Raw genomic sequence first — 14,476 nt, forward strand, 5'->3', positions numbered from 1 at the left:
CACACGTGGCGCCAAATCAGCATATAGCACGGGTCAAGGGGCGTGCTTTATTGCTACGGGTGTTAGATCAGGAAATATAATCTGACCGGTATTAGATCGGTAAATATATCGATCATCGATGATATTTAGGGGAAAACGTCTTATAAATATTATGGATAAAATTAGATTTTATTTATTATTTTCAAAGTATGTCGAAGCCGTTACTGGTTGATCATGCAGAGCACATGAAGCTGGAAAAAGAAGCAACTCGCAGCTCCGCTCTTCCAGAGCTTGAAAAGGTAAGGGTCAAAATGAAAAAAGATAAAAAAGAACAGGTACTTTTCACAAATTTCCCTTTCTTCCGTACAAAAAAATTCAATTTTCAAAACACAACAATACCTGACATCGAGGGCGAATCTGACAAATAATTAAAATAATAAAAGAATCGTATTTCAGACAGACGCATACAAAATCAAACAGAAAAAGAAAAAAAATAATAAATTAAATTAGTTTTGGAGGGAGAGAAGAGAGAGAAGCAGCTAAAGGGCGGCACGGTCTTCTTCACAGTCGTCGCTTCGCCCTCTTGTCGCCGGCCACGTACTTTCTTCTCTCTAGAACCTTGACTCTACATTTGACTTTTCCTTCACAAGATGTCTAGTAGATCGCATCGATCTTCCATCTCGCCGTTCCATTCACGTAAATCTCCCGTTCCATCGCCTTCTTCCAAACCGACCGCTCGTCCGGGGACTGCTTCGTCAACGACGTCGTCTCGTCTTCCTTCTAGACTATCCTCGTCTCCAGCTTCTTCGTCTAGTCCCTACCCTGGCCCGAGCCCTAGCCCGCCCGTTATCGACCTCGAACGACCGGAGACCTCCAAACCTAAAGAGAATGTTACCGTCACAGTCCGTTTTCGTCCTCTCAGGTACTCCTTCACAGTGCTTGACCTCTATTGGTCCGTTATTTAGCTTCCGCTGACCAATGCATAAGCTTCGGCGTTTCATTTTTTTAAAATTTATTTTTAATTTGTCGGAAACAGTCCTAGAGAAATTAATAAAGGAGACGAGATAGCGTGGTACGCAGATGGGGATTATACAGTAAGGAACGAGTTTAATCCTTCTATTGCTTATGGCTTTGGTTAGTATTTTTTTTCCTTACATTACTTTATTGAGTTTTAAGAGTGCAATAAATTTTCATTCATGTTATATTATGATTTCTTTTATATTATAGAGTTGTTAATTGCCCTCAACTTTCATTCTGCGTGTTCTTGATTCACTAACTTTATTATTCTGTTCAATTTATCTTCCATTTCGATACGTCTGCGCTGAGTAAATCAATAATGTACAAATGTATATATATATATATATATATATTATAAATATACTTTTGGAATTTTGGAATCTGGAGTGCAAGTGTTTAAAAAAATTGAATTGATTAATATACGATTTTGGTTACAAAGATCCTTACTTTTTGTTTACATTTGATAGTTTATGAAGATCCTTACCTTTTGTTTATATTTGATAGTTTAATGAGTTCAGCTTTCAGGAGCGCTGTTACTTTCTGCTTTTGTTTCTGATATTCCTTATGATTTTTGATTTTCTAAGTTGATTTTAATGTGTTACAGATAGAGTGTTTGGTCCAGCAACAACTACACGCCATGTATATGATATTGCTGCTCAGCATGTTGTAAGTGGTGCCATGCAAGGGATAAACGGTAAGTTTCTTTTTTGCACGTGTTTTGAAGTACTACAGAGAGAAGTCTGTTGTAAGTCAATATGAGTGATTTAAGACTGTGGCTGTTCAGTTTTGATGAATGGATGCCATATCTTGAATGTCCAATGGTCCATGAGAATATTAATCATGTGGAAATGCTGGTATAGTGTTGGATGAATTAATTTCCAAGTTGATTAGAATAGACTAACCAACCTTTTTTCAGGCACCAAAAAATCTTTCAGAACAGAACACATCTCATGCAAAATTAATAGCGAAGAAAAGCATGCTTTTCATTTTTACTTTTTTGCATCTTTATCAAGATATAGCTTGTGTTTGCGATGAAAAAAAGAAAGAAAGAATGCACGCCCATGTTTTTTTTTTCGTTCTGGTTCAGCATTAACTGAACATATTTTTCATTGTTAATTTGAAGAAGTGAAATATGATCATCAAATTTTCAACTAGCTAAACAGTCTATAATTAAGAAAGTTCAATCTTAGCATGCATACTCAACTGGTTTAACCATCTTAGGAATTATAGTTATTGAAATTAGAAAAGAAAGAATAATCTCTCAGTAAAGTGGTGAAAAGCGATAACATACACCAGTTGTGACTTCAACATGAATAATTAGAGGAATAATTACTGTCTCTTGCATGCAGGCACAGTTTTTGCGTATGGTGTTACAAGTAGTGGGAAGACTCATACAATGCATGTAAGTGTAGAACAAGAGATTCTGTCACCTCTCACTTGTCATGTCTTCCTGAATCCTGATCAGTTATATATATATATATATATATAACCATGGACATTTTTTTATTAGGTATTAGAGCTTTTTAGTGAATGATTTATGTGGTGGGTACTGGGAATATATGTGAATTCTAATACTTCTGTTTCTAATACTTTTACCAGAGAATCAATATATTTTAGTAATAAATAACGTCTCTCTTTGTTTTTTTTGGGGTGGCGGGGTTGCTTTCATGAATGTATCTTATTTATCCTATGTCTACTTCTTATCTATTATGCTGCAACCCTGGCCTTATTTTTTAACATAGGGGGAGCAAAAATCACCTGGAATTATTCCGTTAGCTGTTAAGGATGTATTTTCCACCATACAGGAGGTAACTGGTTGATCTTCCATTTGTTCATTGTGTTTTTAGACAATATCTTTGCCTTAAGTAACCTTGATTTTATATTTTAGACACCTGGGAGGGAGTTTCTTCTTCGTGTTTCATATCTCGAGATTTACAATGAGGTTGGTCCTGGTATTATTTTCATTTTATTAAGTTTATGATAATTTACCTTTGTATTATTATGCTCAGCTAACACATTTTCTTTAACATGGTAAAAGTTAATATATGTGGCTGAGATAGGATTTTTTGCGTGTAAAGGAAACATACAGAAGTAGCTAGAAGGCAATAAGTGTTTTTTATCTGTGTTGCAGAGTGTTTATTCTCTTGTCTCCTCATGATCTTCTTAAAGTTTGTGCTCGCTATTGGGGTTGGAGGGAAATTTTTTAGGCTTTAATCATTATATTAGGTATTTAATACTATCATGGGTTTCAGAATGCTTCGTAATATCTATTCAGCTTAGGAGTGTATTTCATATGGATTCAATTTTTTGTTCAGGTTAGGTTTTCATCTTTGGATTTAAAATTTAATGAACGTATGGATAAACATTGAAGTACCATTGTTTGCTTTTTATATTCATTGGAATTATATTCTTTCTTGTCATGCTTATTTTCAAAGGAGCGATGCAAGCATGTAAAGCATCAGATGATTAGATCAACCATGCTATTCAGTCTGTATAAAATAGGTTATTTGGACTGGAAACTGCATTAGTAAATTGAAGATGAACTAATTTCCTAAAGATTTTTACTATAGCTTTGCTGTAAGCATAATTGGCCAATTGCTCTTAGTCTTTCTAGTTTTCAGTTCGTTGTGAGATCGCTAGAAGCATCATATTGTATCCTAGATCCCTGCTTAATTTAAGTGAATGCTTTTCAGACTTCTTGCTTGGTGGTTGTGTTAATGAAACCTCTTGCTTTTGCTCTCTTTTGTCACCAGGTCATCAATGATTTACTTGATACAACAGGTCAGAATCTAAGGATAAGAGAGGATGCTCAGGTGATCTACCTTTCTCTCTACATTTTACCTTGTTAGGTGCATTTCTTTTGTAATCTCCATAATTTTCTGTGGAGGTTGTTCCATGTTATTTGTTTTTGTGCCAGCATATGCCCTGCTTTGTGGTATATTAAGTTTAACCTTACATTACACTTATGCCTACTATATTACAGAAACCCCTGCAGCTTGTATCTTGTTTTAAACTTTTCTTTATTTTAATTTGTGTTATATAACTTAAGCAGGGAACTTATGTTGAGGGAATCAAAGAAGAAGTTGTTTTATCCCCTGCTCATGCTCTTTCTTTGATAGCATCTGGAGAAGGTACATTGAGATTCACTTCCCCTATTCTAAGACTTCTATACATGAACATTTCTCTTTTGATACTTTAATTTTTTTAATCTTTTTTCAGGTTTTATGATTTCCTGATTAAGTTTCGCTCTCATGTTCTCGTTTCCACACTCTGCTATCCTTTAATGTCTTTTTCTGATGTTGCAGAACATAGACATGTTGGTTCTAATAATTTCAACCTTCTTAGCAGCCGGAGTCACACTATATTTACCCTGGTACTTTCTTTCGTTTAAATAAAAACTTAATGGTTTCTTGTCTTTAGAAGTATACAATTTGAGCAGAATGTCTTAAATTATATAATTTCCCTTATCAAATAAAGGCAGAGGTAATTGGGGCTGGGCATTCTGTATTCAAATGTGCTGGGTAGAAGGGAAATTGAAGTGGTTTTTGGCTATTTTGAAAGGGAAGAGGATGTATGCCCTAGAAGGTTTTTATTAGTTGTTCAATATAATTCTATTTAGACTTCCTTTTAGTCTTCTTGGACAATCTTTTTGAATTTGGTATAAAGTATAAACAGTTCTTAATAACCATCATGAATTATCACCTTGATGAGCCTGCCCTAGATTTTCAAGGATCGTAACAGTTACAAGGTGATTTTAGGTTCAATTTTTTCCTCATAAATTTTCTCTTTACTGAAATATTCTATTAACTATCAGACAATTGAAAGCAGTCCACGTGGGGAAATGAACGGGGACGATGTGACGTTATCCCAACTGGTAAGTACTTTAGTCATTTTCATTATTAGAAGTTAGGACATCTGCAAGGTTTAGCTGATCTTTGACTGAGGCTTTTTTATGCAAACTTCCTGGTGTTGATATCTATGTCTGACTATTTTTTTTTGGCAGAACTTAATTGATCTTGCTGGATCCGAAAGTTCTAAAACTGAGACAACTGGACTGCGTCGAAAAGAGGGTTCATACATAAATAAAAGCTTACTGACTCTAGGAACTGTATGATATCTCTGCTGTTTTCTAATGAATTATCATTTTTCTTTTTAATACTTGAGATGTTTAGGTTATAACCATTTCTGTTTAGTTGCATGCTTGGTCTCCTTTCCCTCCTTGCCTGTGACGTTATTCCTACCTAATCTTTATTTTGTGCAATTTACTTATAACTATGAATCTTATTAATAACTATTTTTGAATCTTATCAATAACTATTTTGGAGAACTTTCCAGTTGGATTTACTTGCAATGGTGCTATTTGTTGTGGTGTAATAAGTTGATCAACTTCTGAAATTGTCATTGAATGATTTTAAAGATTTTGTTCAAGCGTACATATACTTTAACAGGCCTATTAGTGTATATGTTGCTAGTGGCATATATTCTTGGCTCAAACTCAATGAGCATATTATGAGACTTTTTGCTTATTAACTCTCATTTTAGGTAATTTCTAAACTGACTGATGGAAAAGCAACTCATATTCCATACCGAGATTCCAAGCTTACCCGCTTATTGCAGACATCCCTTAGTGGCCATGGACGGATTTCTGTAAGTTCAATTTAGCATCTTAGAAAATCCAGTATTTCTATTATTAGCATTTTCTAAGATGTTTGCTTATGACTTTTCCCCTTTTTGAAAATAATGTTCCTGCCTCGGCTATTCTCTGCTTTTCATTGCCATCATCATTGTATTGCCAAAGCATGTTTATCAATAATGTTCTTTATATTTTCAACCTCGTCGCAGCTCATATGTACAGTGACACCTGCCTCTAGCAACAGTGAAGAAACACATAACACACTGAAGTTTGCCCATAGAAGCAAGCATGTAGAAATCAAAGCTTCCCAGAATAAGGTAAATACCAGACTTGTATTTATTTCTAGTGTTAGATGAAAATTTATTGGGCTTCCATGTGATTGTTTTCCTTACCTGTCTAGATTATGGATGAGAAGTCCCTTATAAAAAAGTACCAGAAGGAAATTACATCTTTAAAGCATGAACTTGAGCAACTACGGCAGGGGATTATGGAAAACCCTTATATGGCTGCGACTACACAAGAAGATCTGGTTAATCTAAAGCTTCAGGTTTTTTTGCTGTTATTGAAGAATTTTGATTGTCGTTCTGAATATTTCTACTGAAGCATATACAGTAAAAATTACTGATATTAAGCCAATACCCAGACAGAATCATTTTCATTGTGATGGATTGTGCTGTAGTATTAGTATTCTTAAATTCCAATTAAAATGAAAATACTCCAATGTAGCCCTCTAAACATCAAAATTGATTTTATTAAGGTTCGTCATTTCTTGTTATTTGTATCTGATATACACTTGTTTATGGTGTCAAAGCTGGAAGCTGGTCAGGTCAAACTACAGTCACGACTGGAAGAAGAAGAAGAAGCAAAGGCAGCGTTGATGGGAAGAATTCAGCGGTTAACAAAACTAATTCTGGTTTCTACCAAGAATTCCATACCATCAAGCATTTCTGAAAGGCCTGGACATAGACGGAGGCATTCTTTTGGGGAAGATGAGGTGTGTGATTTATCATTTGAAGCATGATTAAAATGAATAATAGTTTCCTAGTGTTTCACAATCTTAGATATCACATTGATATGTAAGATTCCGATTTTTGCAGTAAATATTTCAGTGGTGTGCTTCTCTTGACAATTTGAGTTCCCGGGTATTATTTCATGAAATTTACATTAACATTTGATGATGCAGCTAGCATATTTGCCAGATAGGAAAAGAGAATACATAATTGATGATGATGCTGGAAGCTGTGCTTCTGAGCTCTCAGTGGAAGGAAGGGATGATGTAACAAATCTGGATGAGTTGGTGAAAGATTATAAAAAGAACAGGAGGAGAGGAATGCTAGGCTGGTTTAAACTAAGAGTAAGTTCAGATATATATTTTGTTATTTCTTCTTTAGCATAGAGGGTGAAAGTGGAGATTTATTTGTGGACTATGGTGTTTGTCACAGTAGAAAATATATGTGACCATTGTTCTGTTGTTTCATTGTTCAACTTTTTGTTGGTATGCTTCTTTCAACTTATATCTGTAAACCTTTTTAATGTTCAGTATATCTATCCTTTTTATGTTTCTATTCTCTGCATACTTGATGCAAACTGCTATCAATGGGATTCATGTTTCTGTGAGTGTTTTATCATTTTACATACAGTTAACCCTTCCCCAACCTATACTCCCTCTTCCTTGGCTTTACACCAATAGCGTACGGCTGTCTCTTGATGTTTCATATGTGTGTGTGTGTGTATCTCAATTCTGCTAAATCTAAGACTTGGATAACTATGACAGGCAATCAACAAGAACTTTTTCATATCAAAGAATGCAATTATGATAACCCTGAATATCTCACATTTTTTTAGAAGTTATAATTTTTTCTCAAGACAGGAGCAATCATTATAGTTTTTAAAAAGTTAAATCTGAAAAAGTTTAAATGACTTCCTAATAAGTAACTGCAAAGGACTAGGATTCCAACTGCTATGTAAAATTTCTCTGTAAGGTCTCTCTCTTGCTCAGCTTTGTATTTGAATGTTGAAATGAGATTGCAACTCAATCTTGGTGCTTCTAAGTTCCCCCCTGCTGTTGGCACCATTGATTTTATAGTTATAGATTTAATTTACTAATCGATGCCTTTAATAAATTTCCTCTGCAGAAACCTGAGAATCTAGCTGGAGTATCAGCAAGTGCTGATAGTGGGAGCTCAGCAAGTGGATCTCCCGCATCTTGTTCTAAATCTTTGCAGGAAAAAGTTACATTTAGTGATATGAAAGATGGACAGAGAAAATCAGTTAGCAAAAGAGGAGACGATGCTGCAATTATTGATTCATTTCCTGAAAGAACACAAGCCGGTGATTTGTTTAGTGCAACTGTTGAAGGCTGTTTGCCCCCGGTATGAACTCTAATTACTTTTGGGTCTTTGTTTTCATATATAGGTATTACAAGGTAGCAAGTAATGCATCATAGAAAGAAGTTTCTAGAACTTATTTTTGTGTTGACTAACTTATATTATGCATAGGAGTCTCGGAATTATGTATGGCTAACACTTTTTGGAATTTTCTAGGGGAAGTGTATTGATTTTGCTATTGTTAAAAATAACTTGTTTGGTAGTTTGCCACTGTTGCATTTAATGAAACTTATTTTTTGGCAGTTATATTGGTTTTGGTCCTTATGATTTTATGTTGTGCCATTGCTTACATAAGTTCTAATAAGTTTTCTCTTGTAATCTGTGGAAAACTGTTTGTCTGCTCATGTTGTGGTTTTTGTCGAAAATGTGTAAGTGTTATAGTATTCCTTAGGATTGAAACGATATATTGACTGGGAGTTGAATGCACTTTCCAGAGTGGGACCACTATTACAGATCAAATGGATCTTCTTCAAGAGCAGATGAAAATGCTAGCTGGAGAAGTGGCATTGTCTATTAGTTCTCTGAAAAGGCTCTCTGAGAAAGCAGCCAGCAACCCTGGAGATTCACAGCTTAGAGTGAGCTACACTAAAATTCTGCACCTTCTGCAAATGCCTAAATTTAATTGGCAATGATCGGTAACTTGTGATGCTCATATTGCTTAATACAGGAGCAAATGCGGAAGTTGAAGGACGTAATCAATGAAAACAGGCATCAAATACGCGTTTTGGAACAACGAATGATTGGATCAATTGAGAAGACGCCTAATACATTAAATACTGCTGAAATGTCGCAGGTAAGTATGCATCAAGTTACATGGATGTAATCCACAAATAGGAAATTAAGCTTTGGAAGCTCACATAGATACTTGATCTCTGAAGATTTGAGTGATGCTACTTAATTGAGAAGACAGATTTACATGATATCCAACTTGGATTTTCCAATTTACTTCACAGCCAATTGGCTGAAGAAACGTGTAATCTTTGATTTCAAAGTTTCAATGTAACTTCTGTCTTACATTAAACTTCTTTATACTGAGGATCAATTGAAGAATAAGAAAATACAATGCTTTGAAAATTTGAATTTTGATGACCCAAAAAATAGAAAATAAACTGCTGTTTTCTTTTTAATACTTTTTTGGCGGATTGGGTATGGGTTGGTAGCTAGTAAATAGGAATATCTTCATTAATTCTCTGTTGGCTTTTTCTTGACCTCACTTTTTCTGATTGATTTTATTACTCTCCGTTGTAGGCCCTGTCAAAGCTTACAACACAGCTAAATGAGAAAACTTTTGAACTTGAGGTATTTTATCCTATTTATATTGTTGTTGTGGGAATGGTATTTCAATGGCAAATGCCGAGAATATTTTACTAATTTAAATGCATTGTCATGGGATGTGTATTTAAGATTAAATCAGCGGACAATAGAATTCTTCAGGAGCAACTTCAAATGAAGGTAGAATTTCTACAGTTGCACTGTCTTCCCCATAGGTTATTTAGTCTTTGTATTATTAATAATCTTCGATTTATCCTAATAGACATCAGAGAATGCTGAGATGCAAGAAACTATTCTTCTACTAAGGCAACAGCTGAATAATAAAAGCTCCAGGAGTCCACAAGAAAGTGCAGATAATGAGACTATAATAAAAACTTGTTCCGACGAACTTTTAGAGCACAATGATGAGAAGAATGGAATTGGTTCATGTGAAGATACTCATGGTGATGACAGTACACCAACTAGTGTCATGAGCTTGAATAGAGTATTTTCCCGGGAGGATGCTAAAGAGTGTAACAAATGTACCTCTTTGAATTCCCAAGTTCTTATTCAGGTTATTCCTTTTGCTTTATAAGTTCTGGCATCTTAAGCAATATGAACTCAGAATGTCAGTTCTGTTTCAGTGCTTAATTAGGGATGCATATTACTCTTCCATGAGGGGTTCTACTGATGTTTTCAACCTGTTTTTATTTTCTTAGGCTTCTGAGATAGAGAGCCTGAAGCAAGAGAATGTGAAACTAACAGAAGAGAAGTACGGTCTTGAAATTCAAAGTAATAAACTGACTGAGGAAGCTTCATATGCAAAAGACTTGGCTGCTGCAGCTGCAGTTGAACTTCGAAACTTGGCTGAAGAAGTAACCAGGCTTTCTTATGAAAATGCTAAACTGACTGGTGAACTGGCTGCTGCGAAGGAGGCCCGCTGCAGATCCAATTGTTGTGAGAGGATTACTACACACGATTTTAGACAAAATAAAAGGAGTGATAGGCTTGAGCTAGGTCACAGGAAACAAGGGGATGGAATCCTCATTGAGGAGTTGCAGAAAGAACTTAACATGAGAAACCAAAGGGAAGCGGCTCTGGAAGCTGCCCTATCTGAGAAAGAGCAAATAGAAAGTGATTTACGGAGAAGAATTAATGAAGTGAATAGGCACGAGGAAGATCTGGAAAATGAACTGACAAACATGTGGATGCTAATTGCAAAGATGAGAAAACATGGTGTTAATGTTGAGGACATATCATCAAATGATGCACAAACAGGAGCAAGAAATGGGCCTCTTTCATCCAATGGTCACTCATTTCGATCATTCAAGGAGGAAGAAACCTTTGAAAATTTACACGGGATGAAAACATATGAAGAGTTAAGAGCTTGTTATCAAGAAGAAAGGAGAAGATGTGAAGAACTAGAAAAGGCTTGTCTCCAGAATGAAGGTATGTTGTTCTTGATTATGCTCTGAAACGGAAACACGTATGTTTCTTTTCCCATGCCAGTTTATAGTTGGCTTCAACTAAAGGTTTCTCTTTTGTTCCCTAATATGAATATATAATTAGTGTTGTATTTAATTGGGATGTATGTCTTTCCCAAACTAGGGAAGCTATAACGTGTGTACATACAGTTCTTGTGGAAATTGATCCTGGCATAAGATGAGTGTTAAAAATAGATTTGACAGACCAGTCGGAATAGGTGGATGAGTCAAACCTCAATATAAGGCCACAACTAGCCTTAATCTTAATTGCTGCGAATATTCACTTAACACTCTTAACTTTGTACAAGACCAATACTGTCAACTGAAGTAGATGGGAAAAATAAATGGTTAACTTTTGGTATTAGATAAAGCGTGCGTTCAATCTACCTTAAACTTGATGAAGGATAGGATAGCACCACATAGGCAAATGCTGGATTCTTTTACACTTACATTTCTTTTTGCTCTTCCCTGGTCTTTTCCTTAATCATCTGATTGTTAATGTGTTTAGCAATTGTACTAAATGTCAGTGTGTTAGTTTCAGCCTTGTAAACTGGATTTTGGTCTACCATTAATTCACCGGCAAATTCCAGCTTTCAGATTAAATGTGATCATCTGTGTCTCGGGACCATCTCTTCATTTTTCTGAAGTTCTATAGGTGTAAAGCCTGTTAATCAAGCATTCAAGCGAACCATTGGGATTCAATTTTTGTGTGTATTTTATGGTATACCTTATTCAAATATGATGCGAGTCTTCAACTCTTCATGTGTCTGCTATGAAGTTGTATCTGATTGTTACGTGTATGGAGTTGGTTATGATAATGGTTTGTATGTATATTTAATTTTAGATGATTATGCCACCATTCAGACCCATGATTTTGAACTTGTGTTGGAACTTGGAAAAGTTTTAAACCTAAACTAATAAACTATTTTTTACAGGGTGAAGATATCAGTAATTTGGATGTTACATATCTTGAAGAACTGCAGAATTTTCATGTTGAGGCTATAACGAAGATTTGTCATGCGAAGGTAATATCTCTTTATGCACTTTCTGAAAATGTTTTTGTATTTCAACTGATTTTCCATCCTTTATGTTCTTTGTCCAACTTGTTTTATATAACACCTAAGAATTAATTTGTTTTTATGCATAGGGGTGAAAAACAATTGTCTTTCCTATTTTCTTTCGTACCGAAGTCGAAAGTTTTATTTTCCTCTTCTTCACCCTACACTATCCATCATTTCAGTTTTCCACTCTACCAGGCACATCTTTAGGGAGCTATGGAGTGGATGTAAAATTAGCAATATCCTGGACTGTTAACACTTTTCTATTCCTAATTTTGGTTCTTTAACTTTTGCAGTGTGCAAACTATATGTTGTAGTATGCAGAGTTTTAACCATTCATAAAGGATCTTGCTTAGTTTCTGACTACGGAGGTCAGTATAGATCCATTCGTTCTTGTAGCTAACCATTCATAATGGAACAACCCTTAAAAGGTGCTATGTAGCGAGTTTGGGATTCGAATTACAATCTTTTTCTTATCTCTAGGTTACCGGAAAATGACAGTTATGGTGTTAGCTGGCCTTGCAACTCTTATGCAGGTGTAAAGTTATTGTGTACATAGTGGAAATGTTATTATCAACCAGACCCGTCATAATTCTTTGGGACTACCAAGAGGAGATGCATCTTTTCCAAGTTCCATTTCATATTCGAATTTCTTCTGCAACAAATACTATTACCTTTTTTATGTTGGGATAATACCCATCTTTTGTTTTGTTAACTTGTAGGTTAGGTGATACTGTGCCTCCAGAACTGACGAAATGTTTTGTATCGCCACATTGTATGAAGTGGTTACTACTCCCATTTTCTTTCACTATATTTCTTAACGTATATTCACAAGTTTGGTTTTTGTAATTAATGAGTAAATCTTACCTGTGAATTGTAGTGATAAAATACTGAAAATTAATAAGTAATAATAATAATAATAATAATAATAATAATAATAATTCTACTTTTTTTTTCTGCGTTTGAACCCTGAGTTTGGATGGTTCGAACAGAAAACAAAGTTTAAGATCCTTTATAAATTTGTGTTTGGACTATATACATTGTTCTCAATCATAATTCGTTCTCTTAAATCATTATGCGCAAGTATAAAGTATTCTTATAGCAAGTTAAGATCCTTAATAAGTCTTATCAAGATATCATTTGAGTTGGAATGTATTCATAATCTTTCCAATGCCATCATTAAGGCTCAAAGCACAACCATACCATAAACACTAGCCACTATAAGAATTTAATAAGTCTTATCAAGATATCATTCTAGTTGGAATGTGTTCATAGTCTTTCCAACATCATCATTAACGCGCAAAACACAACCATACCATAAACGCTAGCCATTGTAAGAATTCTTTCACGCCTTGTGCTTGATTTACAACTCAACTTATGGTTGAGGTAATGAGGTGATTTTCCAAGCTTACTCTTTCGTTTCATAGCAATTCATAGTCACTCGGGTGCATTGAGAGATATTTCTAATTTTTTAACATTAGAGAATATGAATATTTAAATAGGGAGTATGATTCAATGGTATCAATATCAATCTATGAGTATTGATATCGAACTGATTATATCAATACCAAAATGTCACACTAGAATATCCTAAACCATTTAGTATCGATATTGTCAAAGAGAGTATCGGTACTATGTAAATTGATATTGATATCACCCCTTTAAAACTCAAATTTTCAAGGCTAATTTCATACGATATCGATACTCTATAAACAATATCGAAATTACAACCTCTAAAAAAACTCAAAACAAAGCTTAAAAAATAACTCTAAAACACCTCAAAACATTTAGTTTGAAGTCCTACATTGTTTCACCGTCTATTAGGTTTTTCTTAGGATATTTGCAATTTCTTAAAGGAATTTTGTATGGCTACTCGTTGTTGAAATTGTTGTTTGTGTATTCTATCATAGACCTTGCATTTCGACGTTCCACTTTAGATTTAGAGTATGGAAGGTCAGTAAGGGTGGTGGAGGAATCGCTAGTGAAAGTTGAAGCTATATTAAACGTATGGGTTAAAATAGAAAGGGCACAAGTTTTCTTTCTTTTTTGGTTAGACTAACAATCAAGTTGATTTAGTAGGATGATGTATTAGGTCTCTTAAGCAAGGTCAGGGGTTCAAATCTTGTCGTTTGCAAATAAAGCAAACTGGGTTGGAATGGTCGTCCTCGCCTCTGCAGTGCCCGAACTAGATTAGTCGATCAATAGATCGGATATAATTATTAATTCAAAAAAAATCAGTGTTAGCCTTCAAAAAGGAACAATTATTCTGGTTTTCATGTTGGTCTTTAGGTTGACTTTCATATTGATTTTCTTTAAATAGGAACAATTGATTCTTTAGTTAAAGATAGATTCATACTCACGATATTAATTGTTGATAATTAAATTATATATAAAAAAAACTTTCAAATATGTAAGTAATTTTTAGAAACTAAAATCGTCCTCCCACCTCCTCTTCTCAAGAAAAATAAGTAAAATAAAATCTCTTTATCTTGAAAATCGAATAGAAAATCCTATAATATAAAAGAAATAAAATAAAATGGATTCCGAAATTATCCAACGGCTCAAGTTTTGGCAGCGTGTATGTATGATAGAGGTAAAGGAGAAGGGCATTTGGCAACATAATATATAGGAAGCCGCGTGTTTGGCGTTGCCCAAAGTTCACCAACT

The 14,476-nt window shown here is 34.7% G+C and overlaps 1 protein-coding gene across 1 annotated transcript; it reads left to right on the forward strand.

The window, feature by feature from the left end:
* The first annotated feature begins 464 nt into the window (after nt 1–464).
* LOC120139853 (kinesin-like protein KIN-7C, mitochondrial) lies at nt 465–12,184 on the forward strand. Its single transcript, XM_039154968.1, is given in 26 exon segments — nt 465–901; nt 1,016–1,113; nt 1,601–1,690; nt 2,346–2,398; nt 2,739–2,804; nt 2,885–2,938; nt 3,750–3,809; nt 4,049–4,127; nt 4,302–4,369; nt 4,811–4,870; nt 5,000–5,104; nt 5,539–5,643; nt 5,839–5,946; nt 6,030–6,176; nt 6,441–6,623; nt 6,813–6,983; nt 7,765–8,001; nt 8,451–8,591; nt 8,684–8,809; nt 9,265–9,315; nt 9,421–9,468; nt 9,551–9,841; nt 9,987–10,694; nt 10,696–10,716; nt 11,687–11,776; nt 12,106–12,184. Coding segments are annotated over 26 exon segments (3,453 nt in total). The 5' UTR covers nt 465–629; the 3' UTR covers nt 12,127–12,184.
* Nucleotides 12,185–14,476: the final 2,292 nt, after the last annotated feature.

This window comes from Hibiscus syriacus, unplaced genomic scaffold (assembly GCF_006381635.1).
Source record: "Hibiscus syriacus cultivar Baekdansim isolate YM2019G1 unplaced genomic scaffold, ASM638163v2 tig00110776_pilon, whole genome shotgun sequence".
Taxonomy (NCBI): domain Eukaryota; kingdom Viridiplantae; phylum Streptophyta; class Magnoliopsida; order Malvales; family Malvaceae; genus Hibiscus; species Hibiscus syriacus.